Source organism: Pipistrellus kuhlii, unplaced genomic scaffold (assembly GCF_014108245.1).
Source record: "Pipistrellus kuhlii isolate mPipKuh1 unplaced genomic scaffold, mPipKuh1.p scaffold_m20_p_1, whole genome shotgun sequence".
Lineage (NCBI taxonomy): Eukaryota > Metazoa > Chordata > Mammalia > Chiroptera > Vespertilionidae > Pipistrellus > Pipistrellus kuhlii.
In genome coordinates this window covers 108291317-108313980 of record NW_023425404.1, presented here as the reverse complement: position 1 = coordinate 108313980, position 22664 = coordinate 108291317, and the positions used below count along the sequence as shown (strand labels likewise).

The following is a 22664-nucleotide window of genomic DNA, read 5'->3' as shown; positions in this document are numbered from 1 at the left end:
AGATACACACAATTGACTGTGATGAGATTGTTTGAATTGGCGTTAGCACCTGTACCAGTGGTCCTGAACCTATTTCCAGTTTTGACTGCCAAGTATGATAGAGGATACTGAAAATAATGAATTTGCCAAAAAACATTCATTTCCCTCATCAAAATTGACATGGTATAGTGCCTTCTTTTTAAAAGTAAATCACTAAGGTAAACATAGTTTGTATTTTTGAAGCCAAACAGTAAGCAAAATTGAGTCTTATAAGGAAGTCAGACAGCATAGGGAATATGGTCAGAAATCATATCTAATAAAGGGATAATATGCAAATTAACCATCATTCCGTCACAAATATGGAAGTGCCCATAGCCACAAGATGGCAGTGCCCAGTCCCCTCAGCCCCGCCAGAGTTTCCCAGTCTTGGGGGTGTGGCTGCTGAGAGCAGGCAGCATGAGTGGTCTGGTGGAATGCTTGCTTCATCGCTGTGGTGACAAGGCAAGTGTTCCACCTCAACCTCGGAGGGCTTCTGGGCAGCAGGTGCAGAGCGGCCAGGCCCTGCAGAGAGCAGAGAACTATGTGGAATGGGCCTAAACTATCAGGGCTTCCGGATTGGAGAGGGTTCCCCTGAGGGCTCCCAGATTGGAGAGGGTGCAGATGGGCTGAGTGACCACCCCCTGTGCACGAATTTTGTGCACCAGGCCTCTAGTGTTATAATAATTATCTATGGTGCCAGGTAGGTATTATACATTTTGGAGGACAGGGTGTCACTTTGTAAAGTATATAATTGTCTAACATAATGGCATACACATGAAACAAATACAGTATTGAATATTAACTGTAATTGGAAAAAAAGAAGTTGGGATACTCCAAAGTCAAATTACAGAGAGCACATAGTTGTTTTGAGGTCTAATTTTTATTGTGTCCCATGGAATAAAATTAAAGTATCCCTAACCATGTTTCATCCTCTGTTAGGTAATGATACTGAAAAGCTTCATAAATTGAAATTTATCAAACATATTGATTGCTTTATAATTTCTGTGTGTTTTCTTTTAACAGCAGTTTAATGGATTATCTGTTCCTATTCTTCAACATCCAGACCTTCAGGATGTCTTACTTATTCCTGTAATTGGACCTAGGTTTGTAATTATTTCATTTTCAAATTCTATTATACTAAGTAAAAATTACCACAGGTTTTTTATTTACTGTTTGGTGACAATACTGAGTTCTCCATTAATAGTAACTTTATATAGGTAGGAATTCACAAATTTGTAAATGCTGACTTCCATATTCTATTGTAGAAAAAATTACATACCAAAGGTTTGTAATATTTTAATGTGAAAAATTACAAGATTTTCATCTAAAGAGTGAAAATCTTGGGAATCGAGCCCACAATCAAGGCATGTGCCCTGATAGGGAACCAAACCGTGACTTTCTGGTTCATATGTTGAAGCTAAAGCACTGAGTCACTCTGACCGGACTCTGTTCTCTATATTGGCTCTCTGTACATTGGATTTCACGTGTAGTCACTCTTTGTGTTGGGGCATCCCAAGACAACCTTAGGGTTTGGTGATTGGTTATAAGTCACAGGATTCAGCATGTAGTCATGCTCATGGGGAAGATTTATTACACAAAAGGATACAAAAACAAAATCGGCAAAAGGAAAAAGGTGTATGGGGCAAAGTCTAGAGGAAGCCAGCCACAAGCTTCTGAGAGTCCTCTCCCCATGGAGTTATCAAGATGTCCTTAATTTCTCCAGCACCTGTGACATGTGTAGCATGGTTGTCTAGTAGGGAAGCACATTAGAGACTCAGTGCCCAAAGTTTTTATTGGTTGTTGGTCATGTAGGCACCCTCTGCCTAGCATGTACCAAAATTTTAGAATCCCAAAAAGCAGGTTGTTCACAATAAACTTCCTTGCTTGTATAAACAGCTTGGGAACAATATACCACTCTTACTATTAGGGAAAATTTTATATCAGCATCAGGAACTTTATCCCAGTAAAGTTTCCAGGTGCCATAAAAGGGCCAACCTTGTAAGGAGGCCTTTCTAAGAATAATCTCATGCCTGTTAACTCTTATTTCAGAGAAGGGACTGTTGTTTATTTCCTCAGCTCTGCAAGTTTACTTTTCTTTTTAAAACATAATCTTTTAATTTATTTCAGAGAGGAAGGGAGAGGGAGAGAGGTAGACACATCATTGATGGGAGAGAATCATCAGTCAGCTGCCTCCTGCAGACCCCATGCTGGGGATCAAGCCAGCAACCGGGGTATGTGCCCTGACCTGGAATTGAACCATGGCTTCCTAGTTCAGGGTTGGATGCTCAACCACTGAGCCACTTCAGCCAGGCGCTCTTTCTGTTTTTATCTTGTTCTTATAGCCCTTTTTTGAGTTTTTTTTTTTTTTTTCCTTTTTCTTTCAGCATCTTTGAAAATATAGAGAAGTATTTGAAAAATTTTCCTTTTTTGGTTGTACTTTTAAAAATATGCCTTTTACTTTATTTTTAAAAAAATATATTGATTTTATACAGAGAGGAAGAGAGAGAGAGATAGTTAGAACCATCCATGAGAGAATCATTGATCAGCTGCCTTTTGCACACCCCTTACTGGGGATGTGCCCGCAACCAAAGTACATGCCCTTGACTGGAATCGAACCCGGGACCTTTCAGTCCCCAAGCCGATGCTTGTTCCACTGAGTCAAACCAGTTTCGGCTCCTTTTACTTTTTTATTATTGCTTTGTTTTTGTTGTACTAGCTGTGCATGGACCCCAGGTTGACTGAATACTTTTTGCTTCTCTCATTGAATGGAAACATTTACATTCATGTAGACACACCTAGTTTGCAATTTGCCTAAGGGTGATAAAGAATGAGATGAAGTTTGTGCCTGGACAACTAATCAGATCTGTTTTTTAGAAATATTTTCACCAAGTCCTCACTAGTGACACATCTCTAACCCTGATAAGCTGAGCTGATGAAGTCTGAGGCTCTCTGGGAAGGCTTTTTGCTTTTTTCTTGTTTGTTTGTTTGTTTGTTTGTTTGTTTAAACAGCTTGTTTGTTTTTGGTTTAAATATTCTTTGTGCTTATTAGTAAACTTGGGTGTTGATTGCTGTTTTCCTTCTCATCCTTCACCTACAGTTAGGCAGTTTATCCACGTTTGTTAGAGAAAACATTGTCTGCCTCTGCCTATTCTGACAGTTTAGTTCCTCTCAGCTTTATCTGCTGTGAATGATGCCTAAAAAGGCATTCTCAGTCTTGTTTTTTCTACATGAGCCACTAGTCCTGGTTTTTAGTAATAAATATGTGATTAGGCCCCAGGAGCTTTTTCTTGTCAGAACATTCATATCCAGTTGAGGAACTAGATTTTATTCAGATTTCACTGTGTTAAGAAATTATTCATCGTCATTGGGATTTCTTAATTTTACTGCAAATGGAATTTTGTTCTCAGATTTTTTTTTGTTTCCTTTCCCCTGATCTGACCTGCATAGTTTCTTTGAGAAATCAGCTGACAAACGTATGGATGCTCCCTTGTAGGTAATTAACTGTTTTTCTCTTGCTGCTTTTAATATTCTTTCTTTGTCTTTTGCTTTTGGAATTTTAATTATGATGTGTCTTGGTGTGGTCCTCTTTGGATTCCTTTTTTTGGGGTTCTGTGTGCTTCTTGGTCTTGTAAGTTTGTTTCTTTTATCAGGTGGGGGAAGTTTTCAGTCATTATTTCTTCAAATAGATTTTTAGTATCTTGCTCTCTCCTTCTGGCACCCTCATAATTCGAATGTTGGTATGCTTGAAGTTGTCCCAGAGGCTTCTTACACTATCTTCAACTTTTTGGATTCTTTTACCTTTTTGCTTTTCTGGTTGAGTGTTTTTTACTTCTTTGTATTTCGAATCTTTGACTTGATTCTTGCATTCCTCTAGTCTGCTATTGGATCTCTGTATAAAATTTTTTTATTTCAGTAGGTGTATGTTTAATTTCTAGTTTGTTCTTTTTCATATCCTTGACAGTCTCATTAAATTTATCAGCCTTTTCTAGGAAATTCCTGGAAAACCTTATAACCGTGGTTTTGAACTCTAAATCCAGTCATTTGTTTTCCTCCATTTCTTTCGTTTGTGATTTGTTTCCTTGTCTCCTCATTTTGCACTGTTTCTCTGAGTTGGTAGAGTGGCTTTGTGTGCTATGTGTCCTATATGGTCCAATGGGTCAGCCTCCCAGTTACCTGAGGTGGACACTCTTGATGCACTCTTTGTGGACTGTGTGCACAGTCTTGTTGTAGTTAAGTCTTGATTATTGTTGATATTGCTGGGAGGAATTGACTTCCATGCTAATTGGCTGTGAGGACCCGCTGTGTCTATAATGGAAGAATTGCTGTGCTGGAGACATTCTTATGGGGCAGGACTTGTTTCATTGGGGCTTTGGTGATCACTTAGTCTGCCTCTTGAATGTGACTCTTATGAGAGTAGTTGAAATCTGGTGTTGTCTTACATAGACCAGTAGATACACTATCTTCTGGATCTCCAATGGGGTGCAGTCAGCTACTATCTGAGGCCATCCTCAGTAAGAGCTATAGTGAGAACAATAGTTTTCTCCTTGCTTGGGGTTTGGAGCTTTTGGAGCTGTCTGACCAGAGCTGCAGTTTATAATAATTAAGCTTTGACAGGGCAGGCAATTTATATGCAAAAACTGCTGCTTGGAGTTTTTGCTTATATGGGTGGGTTTGTAGATTTTGTGGGGCGGGGTCTCAGGGAGTCACTAGGCTAGGGTGTGGCAAAAAGTGATGGCTGACAGTCAGCTGTCTCTGAGTTCCCACATTTCCAAGTTCCTGTGTTCCATGCCCCAGTGCAGTAAATAATGTTTGCTGGGCGCACCTCTGCAAGAAAGTCATCCTCAGTTTCCAATCCGCTGGCCAACAGCCCAGCCTCTCCCTATAGGAGTTTGGGTACCCCCATATCTACCCAGAAACTGGATTTCAGAGTAATCAGGAGCTTGTCTCTCTTTGGGTTGAAAAAAAGCAACACATCTAGTCGCCTGCCACCAGCCTGGTGTGCGTGCCTCCATACCTCAGCTTTTTTAGCACTTGTGCACATCTCAATGCTCTTTTCTCTTTCCTTCTAGTCCTTAATTGTAGGACTTCCACTCAGCCAGCTTTCCTGTGGTTCTGGGTGATAGACATTTTGTCTTTTAGTTGTAGTTTTGAAATTGTGAGAGGCAGCAGTTTAGGTGTTTACCTATGCCGCCATCTTGGTTTCTCCAAGGTAAAAGGTTTAGGAAGAAGGGATTTAAGTTGATGCTGAAGTTTCTAGTTTATTTTCAAGGCAGATAATGACACTTTGTTCAAGATTGGAAACATGGGAGGATGAAAAGTTTCGGAGTGTTGCCAAGGATTTGAAGAGCGAATTAGACAAAAATAACATTGTTTAGGACTTACTGAGTTTAAGTAACTGTGGAATACCTAGATATAACTACTTGCATGTAATTAGAAATATCAGTTCAGGTCTAGAAAGGTTAAGCATTAGAATACATGGATTATTTTTATAAGTGATTATTAAAATCATGGGATTGCTAAGGGATAGAATGCAAAGTGAGAAGAGATGACTGCATGTTTTGAGCTTGTGTCATAAACCTCATTAAGATATAAAGACCTAACAATGAGAATGTGTGGTACCAGGAAGGGGTAATATAGAACTGAGAAGTTCAGTGAGATTTGATCATCTAGAGATGATGGAAAGAAGATGGGACACACTTAATTCACCCAGCAAGGAGTTTTGACAACACATCTGAAGTGTTGCCAACCAGGGACACTCATTAGAGACTCAGTGTTTGCTTATCTTGATACCTCCTGAACTTTGAAAAAAATCTTTCTGAGTTTTAGAAGTGATGCCTAGATTTTAGTGATCTAAAGAATAATTGGAGGTGAGAAATTAGAAAATATTTTTAAAAAATGGGCAATAAAGAAAGATTAGGTTTGCTGTAATGTTAAAGATTTAATTTTAAATCTTGTTTAAAATACTAATAATCTATTTTGCAACATTCTATCACTTTAGATATGTTTTAGAATCCTTGTATATTGTCTGTTTTAGTCTTTGAAGATGGACTTCCTCTTCTAATCTTGTTAGGAAAACTGCAATGCTTGTTAAATAATTAAGCAATTTTTGGTGGCACTTTATTGCCTTCTATCAGATGGATCTCTCTCTATTTTTTCATTTCTCAAATGCCCTTTTTTTTTTTCTTTAAACAACTCTTTTCTCAATATCCTATTTTCAGATTTCTCTTTCTCATTTACTCATTAATGGCATTATCTTGGGACAATCAGTACTAAAGAGGTTACTTAGGATTTAGGTTGAAACATTAAAAAGGTTGATACTTGTTGGAGATATATCACTGGGTTAAATTTCTCTTGTTTTATCTCCTAGGAAGGACATAGTAAAACAACAATGTGAAGCCATTGTTGGAGCCCAATGTGGTAATGCTGTATTAAGAGGAGCCCATGTCTATGTTCCAGGAATTGTGTCAGCTTCAAAATGTATGTATGAGGGTTTGTAAAAAAAAAACAACAACAAAGGAGCATATGTAAGAGACTTTATGTGGCTCACAAAGTCTGAAATTGATTTCTTACCTATGTAATTTGAACAGTCCTAGCTATAGCTGATGGGGTCCTCTCTACTGTTGTCAAGTTAATGGACTAGACAAATTTATAATAGGTTAGGTTCTTAAAACATTTTTTTGGAAGCAGAATACAATTGTTAATGTTACTGTTTTTTGTTGTTGTTGTTGTTTGTTTGTTTGTTTTAACTGAAAATAATTTAATGAAATGACTACAAAGCTAGATTTAATCAGCCATATAAATGAGTTCTGGACTCTCGAGTTTCAAAGAGTACATATACATATATAAATGAATATATGTGATTGTTGTTAAAATCTGCGTTAATTGCTATAACGGGAAAACTTGGAAGAAATACTATCAGGGTTATGGGATTTAGAAAGACTCCTTTGAGGAATTTGAGTGTATGCTTTTAAGAATACTTTTGAAGGAAACTTAGAAATTTGAGGATGGAGTCAAAATATCAAGATTTATGTGAAGTCTTTTAGGGAATATGAGGCTTGGGGAAAATAATTTAGATTAGAAGATTGCTTTACCCCCAGGCCCGGCTGGTGTGGCTCTATGGTTGAGCTTCGACCATGAACCAGGAGGTCACAGTTCCATTCCTGGTTAGGGTACATGTCCAAGTTGTGGGCTTGATCCCCAGGAGGAGGCATGCAAGAGTCAGCCAATCGATGATTCTTTCTCATTATTGATTTTTGTATCTCTCTCCCTCTCCCTTCCTCTGTCTCTTAAATAAATAAAAATATATTTAAAAAAATAAGAGGAAGATAACTTTCCTTTTCTGCTTAAAGACTTCCAGTTGAGTTAGGATATTCTGAAGACTATTTCATTTCTTTGTTTTCCTAGAAAAAAAATATTCAATTTAGATTTATTGTTATGGACATTTAAAAACAAAATGCCATTATTTTTTTATTATAGATTATATTGAGTTGATGAGCCATTTTAGACTGCTAACATGCCACTGTTGGTGTCCTTAGAGTTTTTCAGTCTAGCTTAAAGAATATTAACTTTTTCTGTTCAAGTATAAAATCATTATAATATGATTTTCTTCTTTCTATAGTTATGAAAGCTGGAGATGTTGTTTCTGTATACTCTGATATTAAAGGCAAATGTAAGAAAGGAGCCAAGGAATTTGATGGAGTAAAAGTATTTCTTGGAAATGGGATTTCTGAATTAAGCCGCAGAGGAATCTTCAATGGGCTACCTCAACAGAAGTATATTATTAAGTGTTGTTTTGGGGGAAATAAGCATTTTTGTTGTCCAAGGGAAATTAAAAACAATATAAAAATAGTAGCATTTTGTGAAAAATTTGGGGGGTTATAAATATAACCAGAAATTACTTGATCCATATTTCCATGTTTTTTAGGGGGGAAAAATGATCTAAGGTAACAGGAAATGGCTTAGATTAAAGAGTTTTAAGTAAGCAACTAGCCATGCTGTACTTCAAATAATTTTACTTTTTCTTTTGAATTTTGTTGATTTGAAATATTTTCATCTTTGGAGAACAATACTTTTCTTGATAAAAGATGAATTATATTAACCTCCCCAGATCTTTTTAAACATTCTGATTTTGTGAAAGGAAAAACCCTATCAGTTTAATATAACTTAAAAAGAAAAAAAAATATTGTTTTTAAGTCCTCAACCCTAGGACATGCTAAGAAAGAAGAAAAGAGAAAGAGAGAGAAACATTGACGTGAAAGAGAAACATCAAACTAAGAAACTGGGTTGTCCACAAATTTAATTTATTTAGAGCCAGTACAACCAGAGATGACTTAAAACTACTTATATTTTAATTTGGTTTGAGTAAATCCAAACATTAATTTTTGATCATAAGTATTAATGTAAGTGCTCACTTTCTGGTAAAAAAATTTTTTGACTAAATTTTTCTTTTTGTCCATCTGGAGTGGCTCAGTTGGTTGAGCATTGTCCTGTGCACCAAAAGGTTGCTGGTTGATTCCCAGTCAGGGCACATATGGGAGGCATTGTAACTTAAACAGACTAATATTAGATTTCCTACTTTTCAGAGGTATAGGCATAAGAATGACAGAACCAGTGTATCTCAGCCCTTCATTTGACAATGTACTGCCCAGCTACTTATTTTTACAGGTAAGTAATTGTGAAAGTGTAATATTTAGTGACATTGAAACATACTACAGCAAATTATTAGAAATCTAAGGTATTTTTTATAACTTTATTAATACATTTTTGTGGTCTGTTTATATATTTTCTGATCTACCTTTGGTTAGCAATAAGAAAAAACTTCGTAAGCATTATTTTTTCTTTTTACCTTTTTGCTCAAGAATGCTTTAATATAAAGCTTATCATAACTGTTACTTTCCATTTCAACATGTTAATCTGAAAATAATAAATGCATTTGCTATATATAAATGTTCATTTGTAACTGAGTAATATTCAAATGGTTTACTGCTAACAGGTTTTTGTCAGGTGGTTATTAATTGTGGTGCTATAACAAGCATAGACAAATCTCAGGTCTCAAATGTCTCCCATTACGAATAATTCAGTTCTCAACCAAGTTGTTCATGGAAAATATGTCTCAGTTGTTGAACAATCCTTCCTGCCCATACATCAGCATGACATGAAGTGTCTCTCAGGCTACAAAATGAAGGAAAATGCCAGTCAGTTTACCCCTAGACCTCACATGTTGTTAACATCTCAGGAAATTGTGCTGTGAAATGTTTTTTTCTTTTGTTGTCTATGAAATGGATGATTAGCACAATTTTAAAACATAAAGAGGCCATCAAGACTGCTAGTGTTGCTAAGGGTGTGAAAAAAACAATGATCACAGGCAATTGAAGAGGTGGAAAAATGGTTGTTGATTTGGATAAATGAAAAGCAATCAGCCAGTGACAGAATTTTGGAAAATTGAAGATGCTGCATACTGACCTTCTGAAAGACACCCCTGGAACATGGCTGAAAGTGATTTCTTTAAGGCTGTTAGGGGGTGGTTCCATAGATTTAAGAAAAGAAGTGTTTGCTTATAGATTAAACAGTACATTAGACATTTTCTGTATATAAGAAAGGTTGAAACAGGGAATCATTTTGGGGTCTGGAATGAATGAATTCAATTTACATTATTTCTAATGGAAAAAGTGATTTGGTTTTCAAACAAATAGCTTTTTGAGCCAATTAAGTTTGAGAACCAAGGTTCCACTGTAACCTATTTTGCCTTGTTCAGTTAATTAAGTGTTTACATTAACTGATTTGTTGCAATCTGGTTAGGTGGTATTATTATAATTATTATTATTATTACTATTGTTATTATTATTCCCAATATAAGAGGATATCAAAGATCAGATCTGTTAGGGTTCTTGAAAGGTGTTACACGGGTTAATGGAGCCTGCAGGTGTGATGCTTGCTTTGCTTGTCAGCTGGTGGGAGAGAGGCTCAACAATGGAACTATGGCACCTGCCGGCACTTTATCCTGCCAGCTATGTCAGACAGGGCTCAGAAAAGGAACAGTGGTGCCTGTCCTCCAGCCCTCGCCATGCAGCCAGGCAATTCCGTTTCTCCCCATATATCCTGCTGGCCCTGCACTGGAACTCAGCACGTGAGTTTGAGAGTGAGTTAGTCCTATAAGCTCTTCATTGGCTGGGTCTCCAGCAGCCCTCCATCCCACTCAGCTCCAGTCCTCACTGCTTTTCACATCTGGAAGTTATAGGATCTTGGCTTCCTGGCACAGGAGCCCACATATCCCTCCTGATTTTTATCCGCTACACATGAGTGTGAGATCAGCCCGTTTTTGTCCCCAACCCTCCTTCCGTCTCCTCTTTATATCCTTAGTTATGGAGATTCTCAGGCAATTTTCAATGATGGTTGTTTTGTAATTTAGTTGTAATTTTTATTCTGTTGGAGGAAGAGGTGAACACAGCACAGCATTTATCTACACTATCTTGACCTAGAGTCTCCAGAAGTTTTAAATTAGATGTAGTCTCACTTATTTTTTATTTCATTGCTTTTTTAATTTCATTGTGTATCAGATTTAAAAAAAATCATTGCCAAGCCGTATGCAGGGAGCTTACTGCCCTTGTTTTCTTCTAGCAGTTTTATGGTTTAAGTTCTTGCATCAAGTCTTTAATCCATTTTAAGTTGCTTTTTGTTTATAGTGTAAGATAATGGTCTTATTTAATAGCCAGAGTTTTGAAAATGATAACATGTATGTAGTTTAGTTTTTGCATTGGCACTGTTTGCAATTGTTTTAATTTAGAGCTTTCTTCTTCTTTTTTTTAAAATATATTTTTATTGATTTTTTTATAGAGAGGAAGGTAGAGGGATAGAGAGTTAGAAACATCGATGAGAGAAAGACATCGATCAGCTGCCTCCTGCACACCCCTACTGGGGATGTGCCCACAACCAAGGTACATGCCCTTGACCAGAATTGAACCTGGGACCTTTCAGTCCACAGGCCGATGCTCTATCTACTGAGCCAAACCGGTTTCGGCTAGAGCTTTATTCTTAATGTTTAAATTTTACTTTTATTATATTAGCTTAAAAAACAAAAAAAGGTGAGTTGAAGAGGGCCACCTGGGAAGGCACATGGGCATTTCTTTTAATTGTTGCCAGCTGAGACAGAGACGATTGGCAGAGCCGCGTCTAAGATACACATTTCCCCAAGATGTCGGAAAGTGTAATCAGCTTGGCCTTCATATCAGCCCAGGTTTGGCAGGGGTGAGACTAGATATGTAGATCCAGGCATGCTAGGGCCTACTTAAGAATGCAAATAAGTTGTTGTTACTTCCTGGTATTGGGGGTATAGAATAAATGCGCAGGGAGGGTCCGTCCTCTTCTTCCTGCCTCTTCAGTAGACAGGATGGCGGCCCACCTAGCTCCCAGCTTAAAATCTAAAAGAAAGATAGTGGTCTAGTTTCATTCTTCTCTATGTAGCTGTTTAGTTGTCTCAAAACCATTAATTGAAAACTGTCCTTTCACTATTGTGTTTGTGTATTCTTATCTCTTTTGTCATAAATTAATTGAACATATATGTGTAAATGATTTTCTGGGCTCTCTCTCCTGTTTCATTAATCTGTGTTTGTTTTTAACCACTGAAACTTTGTACTAGAGTTTGAAATCTGAGTGCACGATGCTTCCAACTTTGTTCTTCTTTCTAAAGACTGCTCTGACTATTCGGGATCTTTTGTTATCTCATATGAATTTTATGGTCTGTTTCTGAATATATTTAAAAAAAAAATCACTCAGTGATACTCTTGTGTAGCCAGGATTGAGAAGAACGGTAGTAGACTAAGTTGTTTTAAGAAACTGTCATCATTTAAATACGTAGTGAAGCATCTTTACTTGACTATTTTATAATGTTTAATTATTGTTTGACCAAAAAGTTTTTAATGTGTTACTTAAATGTCAGTGAAAATTTCTGTCATCTTTGATCCACATATTAATCTTATCTTTATTAAGAGTTAAGCATAACCATTTTTCTCTAGCTGAAGAATCTCCATTAACCACTTATGTGTCTTTTCATATTAGAGTTCAATTTTTAAATATTTTTGGAATAGATTTGACTCTAAGAGAAACTATCTGTAACAGGTGAAGCTGTTTTTTGGTGTTTAGTGTGGAGGGACTGCCTTTCAGGCATGTCAGTTTATATTGATTTTAGTGCTTCCTGTATCCTCGTGGAGGGGTTCTGTGTGGAAATTTTTTTTTTTTTTTTTTGAATTGGTGATCTTGGATTCACAGTTCTTGAGGACATACTATTGGATTTAATGTTTTGGTGTGAGAATGAATTGAAAACTTTAAACAGCACTATGCTTGTTAGTCTCTATTTTTTTTTTTGCCAAATATTTTTAAAAATTTAATTATTTGTGATATTATTCTATCTGATTTAAATCTGTCATCCTTTAGCAACAATTCACATATAATTAATACTAATAATGATTTAATATGACTTATTACTATAGGTAGAGGTATATTTGGGTTGTATTATCTCAGAATATATATATATATATATATATATATATATATATATATATATTTGTGTTTATCAGACATAGCTAAAATTTTTCTTACATTTTACTTTTCTCCTACTGAAAGATAGTAGTGGTGGGAAGATAGGAACCCAAACATGTCTTTCAGTGGCATTAGCTGTATAAAACTGTGATTTTAAAATGGGATTTAGATGATGAAGCATCTGAAGTTGCAAATTATAAATTTTCTGGGGAAAAGATCCAGAGCTTTCTCATATTTCTAAGGGATCTCTCTGTCTTTGGCCTCCAAAATTTGAGAATCCCTGAATTAAGAAAGGACAATATGCTTTTTTGCTGAATTGATTAGAGAAATGCATTATGTGTGTGTGTATGTGTGTGTCTGTATGTGAATATACTATGAAATCATAGGATGTTCTGGGAAACGAAGAATTTCCTGACACCATTATCTTCTATATATGTAAAAGGCTAAGTGTCCATCTGTTTTACTGGTAGCTATGACACACAATGACCACCAGTATGGACATTCTATGCAGGAGTTGCCATGATGCGCACTAACCATTTAAAAATAAATGGCACCATGGACCTTTCACCAACAAACCAACATTTGACTTCCCCCAAGTGGGACACAGGCCCCACCACCACCCCTCCCCCAAGTGGGACACAGGCCCTGCCACCACTCCAGAGCGACATTCCACCGGAATTACAGCCAGTGCTGCCAAGACCCCAAAATGCAGCTCACAGCTCAGCCCAGCCCAAGAAATGGTAGCTGTGGGTACCAAGTAATGATGTGGGTACCAAGTAAAGAGTCAATTCTAGCATGAATTACAAGAGTCTTATCAAAAGGTTGATGAAACTTGGGGGCTCAACAAGGGCTGAGTCACATATGTAATTACCTGCTAGAAGGCATTTCCTTCTAACTTGAATAGGATTATTGTTTGCTGCCAGACAGTTCAGGGCATCTCAGGCTACATGTTATTGCCTCTTGTTGGCCAAACACCTGAACAGCTGTAGGCTATTCCCCAATCTGAATATTGTACCTACCCTTTGTATCCTACTCTTTGCTTCTGTACCCTACCCTTTGAAGTGTATTATCTCCACCTTGCCTTAGGACAATTTGTGTTAATAAAAAGCACAGGGTCCTGAGCCAAAGAAGTATTTAGCTCCTTTAGCTGAAGCTCCTTTGACCCCCAATGCCTCTCAAAATTATCTTTTGTCTTTGGACTCCTACTCAATCTATGTACAGCCTTTTTCCAGATTGTTGAACCTTGCTAATGCTAGGACAAGAACTCTGGCATAATGATGTCACATAGCAACACCCAGCTTCCTCTCCCTAGCAGCTAGCTTCCTAAGAGTTTCTTTAGCCTAGGAACTTGCTTTATAGCCAGGTGCAAACATTTTACACTTTAGCCAAATGTTTGTGAAACATTTTCCCATGCCTTATCTCATTTGATCCTAACATAAGTCCTAGAGTAAGTAGATAGGAGACTTGGTAGAGTCCTATTTTCTTTTCATTAGCAAGATGTGAATAGTGATATTAAAATAGTTCTTCTAATTAATTTTCTTTCAGTGCACAAATCCATGCATCGGGACACTAGTAGTTATAAAAAATGTACTTTTGGTAGAGGATGTTGTATTGCATTACCTCCAAAGATTTCTTTACATTCTCTGCATAGACTACAATACCAGGAATTTAAATTGATTCTGAAATTTAAATTGATTTAATATACTGATAATTGATTTTTATTTCCTTATAGAATTTGCCATCTACTGTTGTAACTCACGTTCTGGATCCTCAGCCTGGAGAGAAGATTCTAGATTTGTGTGCAGCACCTGGAGGAAAAACAACACACATTGCAGCATTAATGCATGATCAGGTAAGATTGTCTTCACAGCAAAACTACTGTTAGTATATTTATATTTCAATGATGAAGGTGGAATTACATGCAACTTATGAAACATTATGAAGACATTCATAATCTGACTTATTTCAAATTCAGCCAAAGGAAGACTGTTCAGTACACCTGATCCAGAGCTGGTTAGCTAGAGGATCTGATGATCTTTTGTAGGCTCATTCACTTTTTGATTTGTGTTGGCTTATGTAAAGTGGCTCCACTTGAGCTGTTAGGGTGCCCTGCCTCTGGTCCATGTGTTTTTTGTCCTCCTGCTAGGAACAGATGGCTAGCCTAGCATAGGGCAATCATTAAGGGGTTGGCTGTGGCTGAGGGCAAAGTAGAGTAAGGCCAACTGTTCAAGTGTTATTTATTTCTCTCTTTGCATTACATTTACTATTCTATTGGCCAACATCACATCGCTGAGCCCAAGTCAGAATGGCAGAGTATTACAAGGTAAATGGCAAAAATGAGCATGTTGAGGAATTAAACTGAAGTTAGTCAATCTTTCTGAGTGGAACAGCAATGGAGAAATGACCAACCTGAATAGAGATATTTAGCCAGAATGAATCTTAGATTTTGTTGCTGCTTTTGATTCATTTTGATAGTTAAAATTTGTGTAAGTTTACCCTTTTTTTCTGTATTTTTGTAAAAGTAGCCTTCAGCCAGTGGAGTTATTACTTCATTGCAGTATATTTGAACCTCATTTTGTGTTGTTTTTGACTACTTTTTCAGTTCAACTCACTTGAAATGGTTTTGTTTGTCAAAATATTAATTGGAATTATATCTGCCAATAAGCCTGGTGTTACATTTAGGATAAGGTGACCAGATGTCCTGCTTTTGGTGGGACATTCCTGATTTTTAACAATTTGTCCCGCGGCATTTTAAAAAAGTCCCGATTTTTGCAAAGATTATTTTAAATTTTTTGGACTTTTCTTAAAACGCTGAGGGACGCAGGACAAATTGTTAAAAATCGGGACGTCTGGTCACCTTAATTTAGGAATATTTTCAGCAAATTCCTGGTATTGTAGTCTATGCAAATGATGCATATATCATGCAAAGACAGTGTGTATAAAGGGAACAAAAGCAAGAAAATATTTGAAAGTTTAATTTCACATCACTACAATATCATTTCATAGTATCATGTTTTAAAGTATCATATGAATATCACAATATACTCATAAAAATGACCCCCTTGTCTTTATCAATTTTGAACTGAAATATTATGGTTAAAAATATTTTTTAAATTTTATATGTTTTTATTGATTCCAGAAAGGAAGGGAGAGTGAGAGAGAGAGAGAGAGAAACATCAATGATGTGAGAGAATCATTGATCGGCTGCCTCCTGCAAACTCCCTTCTGGGGATGAGCCTGTAATCCAAATCCAAGCATAGGCTCTTGACAGAAATCAAACCTGGGACTCTTCAGTCCACATGCTGATGCTATATCCACTGAGCCATAACAGATAGAGCTATAATTACTTTTGAGCTATGTTTTATACAAGTCTAGACTATTTTGCTGTGATATACAGTCATATTTTTCTGTCTTTAGTTGTCAAAATTTACATGAATTTTATGTGTATAGCATAGAAAATATTGAGACGAGGATTGATTTTGTAAAAGGAAATACTTAATACGTATTTAATATAAATTCAATATATGTTTGGTTAATGAATTAAACTTTAAATTAAGGGTAGGAGAAAATTATGGAAGATCTTAGTTTTTCATGGCTTTCTCATTTTTAATAATTTTTATGATTGCTTTTGGTTTACACTTTATGGGTGTTTGTTTGTTTGTTTGTTTTTAGGGAGAAGTAATAGCCTTGGATAAACTACCCAACAAAGTTAAAAAAATAAAGCAGAATGCTTTATTATTAGGGCTGCATTCCATTAGGGCTTTTTGCTTTGATGGAACAAAGGCACTTAAACTCGATACGGTTAAGGACACAGAAGGTGAGTCAAATTTTTTCTTTTAAAGACTTTTACAGACAATCAGACTTTGCTGTCATTGTTCTAGCCTCAGAATATCCACAGGCCTTGAAACTTTGGCATGAATCTAAGATTTCTTGCTTTAATAAATATTTCCTTTTCATCTCATCCCTCAATATCAAGTTTTTAATAAGTCCAACCCCCAAGACTTGGTCAAACACTTTCTTCTTCTTCTTTTTTCCCCATCACCATTTATTCTCTCTATACCCTCTTTCACCTCCACCCACACCTCTATCCCCTTGTTCAAACTTTTTATATTTGACATATTTGTCTTAATTTCATAATGCATCTCACAGAGCTCCCAAGCCTTTCAATTTTATGATTCTTGAGCTATTTTGTATTATTTCATTTTTCTTGGGAATGGGGCTATGGAGCTGGGAATGGAGGGAAAACTGTTACATTTATTTATTTTTTTATTTATTTTATTTTTCCTACTTTTTCTTTTCTATTTTTTTAAAATACATTTTTATTGTTCATAGTATTACAAATGTTCCTTCCCCCCCCCCCATTGCTCTCCTCCACCAGGTTCCCACCCCACCCTCTGCCCTTTCCCCACTCCCCATTGTCCTCATCCATAGGTGCACAGTTTATGTTCAGTCTCTTCCCACATCTCCTTCTCCCCTTTTCCCCAAGAATCGTCAGTTCACTCCCCTTCCATACCTCTGATTCTATTATATTCAACAGTTAATATTGTTCATCAGATTTTTTTTTTAATTTCCTTGGTTTTTAGATTCACTTGTTGATAGTTACATATTTGTTGTTCATAATTTTTATCTTTATTTACTTTCTCTTCTGAAAGAACCCCCTTCAGCAATTCATATAATTCTGGTTTGGTGTTGATGAACTCCTTTAGCTTTTTTTTTTTATTAGTGAAGTTCTTTATCTGACCTTCAATTCTGAGTGATAGCTTTGCTGGATAGATTATCTTTGGCTGTAGGTTCTTACTATTCATCACCTTGACTATTTCTTGCCATTCCCGTCTGGCCTGCATGGTTTCTGTTGAGAAATCAGCTGACAATCATATAGGTGCTCCTTTATAGGTAACTACCTTCTTTGCTCTTGCTGCTTTTAATATTCTCTTTGTCTTTTGCTCTTGGAATTTTAATTATGATTTGCCTTGGTGTGGTCCTCTTTGGATTCCTTTTGTTTGGAGTTCTGTGCGCTTCCTGGACTTGTAAGTCTAATTCTTTCACCAGGTGGGGGAAGTTTTCTGTCACTATTTCTTTCAGTATGTTTTCGATATCTTGCTCTCTCTCATCTTCTGGGACCCCCATAATTCTGATGTTGGTTCACTTGAAGTTGTCCCAGAGGTTTCTTACATTATCTTCAATTTTCTGGATTCTCTTGCCTTCTAGCTTCTGTGGAGGAATGTCTTCTGGCTCTTTATGTTTCAACTCTTTGACTTGATTCTTGCGATCTTCCATTCTGTTTTTAGGACTCTGTATAATATTATTTATTTCAGTCAATGTATTCTTTATTTCTTGTTGATCCCTTATCATTTCTTGTTGATTCCTTATTAATTCTAGTTGATCCCTTTTCATATCCTCATAGGTCTTATCCATCTTTTCTAGGAAATTCTTGAAAAACCTTATAAGCATAGATTTGAACTCTATATCCAGTCGCTTTTTGTCCTCCATTTCTTTCGTTTGTGATCTGTTTTGTTTCGGCATTTTTCACAGCTTTTCTGAGTTGGTAGCCTTAAAAGTCTCTGTGTTCTGCTTGGATGGGGCGGGGTTTCAGGGTGGAGCCTACAGCTTTGGCTTCCGTCAGCCCCAACCTATGTGGGTCCTTCAGTTCTCCTTGCAAAGGCTTCTGAGAGAAAGGCGCCCTGGATTTTCGCCTGCTGCCAAACAGTCTATACTCTCCCCCAATGAGCCCAGTATTGGGGTTCAGTTCAGTTGGAAGTGGAGTTGGAGGTGGCGTTCAGAGCAGTCTGGAGCCCTTGTCTCCTTCCTGCCAGGGCAGTCCCACGGCACAGCCAACCATCCCTTCTCTGTGCACAATGTACACGGCGCCGGGACCTCCTTTCGCCGCTTCCCCAGGGTTCTGCCTTACAGCCCAGCTCCCTATGGATGAGCCTGGGTCCCCAGGGTCTGGCCTAGAACTGGGGTTCAGAGCAGTTGGAACTGGGGCCCAGTTGGAGCTTTTATCTCCTTCCTGCTAGGGAACGCCAGCCAGGCACTCAGCTGCCCTCCTCTCCGGCTCCTTCCTCTCCACGCGCGCCGCGTGTCTCCGTACCTTAAGCTTTTACAGCTCCTCCGCGCTTTCTTCTGGTTTTCTCCTTGCTTCTCGTTGTAGAATTTCCAGTCAGTCGACTTTCCTGTAGTTCTGGGTAATGTTCATTTTATATTTTAGTTGTATTTTATTGAAATTGTTGTGTGCAGCTGCGGCTAGGTCTTGGAACGACCCTCTGTTACATTTATTAAATCACTTTGTCTCTATGTATGTATATCTCTTATTTAGATTTGATTTAATGAAATACTCGAGAAAACTGTGTACTTTAACAAACTCACTGGCATTAGTTTTTCCTGAGTATTTATTGATTAAAGATAAGTTTTAAAAAGCTAAGAATATGGTCTCTGATTTGCCAACCCCCTTACAGATCATATAGATCAGCAATTGCCAAACTGTGATCCGTTGTGGTCCATGAGGTCTGAAAGGTTGTCAACAGCTGATCTGGATTGCCTTTGTTAGCTAACAACTCACATAAATTTGAAGATCTAATTGGCTTCACTAAGCTGATCATTGGTTAACATACCATCTAGCAACTGAAAGCTTGCTCCCTGGGTTGTACCAAGGGGGAGGTTTTTATAGGAAGAAGAGTGGGGCCAGGACACCATTTCTTTCTCTTTCTGGTAGCCGAAGGGGAGGGTTTTTAATCTTGTAAATTGCTTTCTCTTTCTATGGGGAACATAGAAGGCTCACAGTGACAGATTACCTTATTGGTGCTTGGCCAGAAAATTCCAGACTGGTTGATTAAAGATGTTTCTGGGAGAAGTTGTACTTGCAGTTAAATCTAGTTTTAGTATCAAGGGCTTTTAGCACTGAGTGTTGTCATTTTGATACTGTGGTTTCTCTTTAATTCCTTAAGGAAAAATACTTTTTCTAACTCTGTAGTTTTGTTGTAGGCTGCAGAATGGCAACAGGTGTCTGACCGATGGGGTTAGACCTGGTTCAGCAATCTCGGTACTTGGATTCTGACTAGAAAAAATTCAGAGCCAAGACTCCAACCATAAGAGTACATCTGTTTGGTAAATCACAAAGGTAAAAGAAGTAATTCATTAAAGAAATCGGTTTAGGAAACAAGTTTATAGTGTTGTATCATAAATTAGCAAATGAGATACAAGACACCTTAATGAGTCAATTAATTAGGAGTCACTTAAATTGCTCACAGCCCAGAGGGAGGTGTCTCTTCCAAAACTCTGACCACCACATATAGGAAGTCTCCCTTAGTTATACTTTTTGAGCTTCTTTGCAGATTTTACAAAGAGCTCTATGTGAGTTATTGTTACAAACAGCTGTAACCTTGAATACATAATGAGTATGTACCTGGGATAAGAATATGGAAGTTGTTTTCAGTATTAGTCTATTTTAGTCTATTACATTGGATGGCTAGTTTACAAGATCAGACAGTTAAGTTTATCTTTTTCTATTACTTGAACTAAAAACAAAGTCATTTTACAGAATAGTAGACTGTCTTAAAGTGACAGTTTATAATGACAGAGTTTACAGGACTAGTGACTATCTAACAATAGAGAATTCAAACAGCAGTTTTATACAAGATGGGGGTTACTATGCTTCAGTAGAAATAAAGGAAGGGCCTGGGCTGGCCAGGGTGTGCGAAAAGCTTGGCTTCCTCCATTGCTGGGGAAACCCAAGCCTCCCTCCTGCTCTCTGTGGCTGCAGCCATCTTGGTTGGGTTTATTTGCATATTCACTCCTGATGAAAAAATATATATAAATTTCATAGAGAAAGGGAGAGAGAGAGAGATAGAAGAATCAGAAAAATCAGTGGTGAGAGAAAATCATTGATTGGCTGCTTCCTGCATGCCCCTTCCTGGGAATCGAGCCCTTAATCCAAGCATGTGCCCTTGACCAGAATTTAATCTGGGACCCTTCAATCTGTAGGCCAACTCTGTTCACTGAGCCAAACTGGATAGAGCCTTAATTGCACACACACACACACACTAATATAACATTTTATTTACCTAAATGGCTTTTAGTTTGTGTTATGAACTCACATAGTTATAATAATAGTTATAATATTCCTTTATATAATTTTATGTCTATAATATTTCTATAAGAAACAGAAGAAAGAGATATATATTGTAATTTTAGATTTTATGTTACTTTTATTACTAGTTTTCTTCACTTGGTCCTGTGGATTTGAATTTCATATGGTATCATTTTATTCCTCCAATACAGCTTTGTTTCCACTCACCATTTTTGCTGTTATTGGAAAATATATTACATTTGCCATATATAAATATATGGCGCGCGCACACACACACACACACACACACACGCACTATATGGATATATGATACATGTGTATATATGTATATACATATATAGCCTTTATTTTATATATATAGGGCCATCATTGGAATTATATGCATATTTCTTCAGTTGATTTTTAAGTCAAGAGAATATACATTTATACTGTTTTTTATAATTACACAATTACCTTTATGTCTGTTCTTTGTATTTTCATATGGACTCAAATTTTACTCTAGTTCAATTCCTTTCAGCTTGAAAAATTTATAAAAGTATTTCTTATAATGCAAATTTCTAGCAACAATTCTATTGGTTTTTGTTTATCTGGGTATCTCTATTGCACCTTTATTTTTAGAAGATAATCTCTCTGTACTTTGAGTACATTATCCCACTGCCTTTTGGCTTTCATTTTTCTGATGAGAAAACATATTTTAATCTTATTGTGGTTCCCTAGTATATGAGAGTCATTTTTCTCTTGCAGCTTTTTTTATTTTTTAATAGTATGTTATTTACTTCCCAATGTCCAAAACGTTATAATTTCAACATATATCCCTTACAGCTTTAACGATATTTTTTCTTCGCCTTTAACTTTCAAACTCTTTAGTATGATGTGTCTGATAGCTGATCTTTGCATTTGTCCTACTTAAAATTTGTAAAGCATCATGATCATTTTTTTCAAATATTTTTCTAGTTTTTGCCTCTCCTTTTTCTGGTGCTCTTATTGTGTTTATATTGGTGCACTTAATGATGTCACACATACCTCTGAAGATATATTTATTTTTCTTCTATTGTCTGTGATCTTCAGATTGCATAATTTTTTTTCTTCTATCTTCAAATACACTGATTCATTTTTCTATCTGCTGAACTCTATAATTGAGCCCCTCTAGTGAATTTGTCATTTATTATTATACAGTCAATTCCAGAATTTTCATTTGTTTTGTTTCTTTTTTGAAATTTGTATTTATTGATGTGTTTTATTTGGTGAGACATTGTTGTTATGTGTTCCTTTGCCTCCTGAAGCATCGTTTTTTTATTTATTTAATTATTTGAACATATATTTTATTGGCTGTTTTAAAGTCTTTGCTAAGTCTGCTATCTCTGCCTTCTCAAAGATAGTTTCTGTTGTGTTGGGTCACACTTTTATGTTTCTTTGCATAGCTCATAATTTGCTGTTGTTGAAAACTGGGTAATAAGTTGCACAAATCACTCCTCCCTAGGCTTGTGGTTGTTATTTGCTTATATGTTTGCTGTGATGGCTGGATGTTTTACTAAATTGTACACTGAGTGGCCAGATTATTATAATCTCTGAATGCATAATAATCTGGCCATTCAATGTATATCCTATATAATAAAAGGCTAATATGCAGATTGTCTCCTTGACCAGGAGTTCCGCCAGCAGGCAGGCCCGCCAACCACCCATGTCTCCTCCCCCTGGCCAGGCTGGCTGGACCTCACACATGCACAAATTCATGCACTGGGCCTCTAATATTAATACACACACACACACACACACTGAGTGGCCAGATTATTATGCGTTCAGAAATCATAATAATTTAGCCACTCAGTGAATATGTGTAATGTACATGGTAATCCTGGGATGACAATGGATTTATGAGGGTTCTTTTCTTTCTAGAAACCTTAACAGTAGTTATAACAAGGGGGTGGAATAGTGATAGTTGATTTTTTAAAATAATATTTTATTGATTTCTTACAGAGAGGAAGGGAGAGGGATAGAGAGTTAGAAACATCGATGAGAGAGAAAC

General features: G+C 36.8%; 1 protein-coding gene across 5 annotated transcripts in view; it reads left to right on the top strand.

Moving 5' to 3' along the window:
• NSUN6 (NOP2/Sun RNA methyltransferase 6) overlaps positions 1-22664 on the top strand; it is a 43905-nt gene that overhangs the window by 5287 nt on the left and 15954 nt on the right. For 3 of the 5 annotated variants that reach the window (XM_036459422.2, XM_036459442.2, XM_036459414.2), the window contains exons 3-8: positions 1042-1121; positions 6386-6495; positions 7637-7790; positions 8601-8682; positions 14285-14404; positions 16225-16369. In XM_036459422.2, the coding sequence (XP_036315315.1) occupies positions 1042-1121; positions 6386-6495; positions 7637-7790; positions 8601-8682; positions 14285-14404; positions 16225-16369 (691 nt within the window). Of the gene's footprint in view, positions 1-1041; positions 1122-6385; positions 6496-7636; positions 7791-8600; positions 8683-14284; positions 14405-16224; positions 16370-22664 lie in introns of those variants that run through there. The other 2 variants (XM_036459452.2, XM_036459462.2) reach the window with 2 other exon arrangements.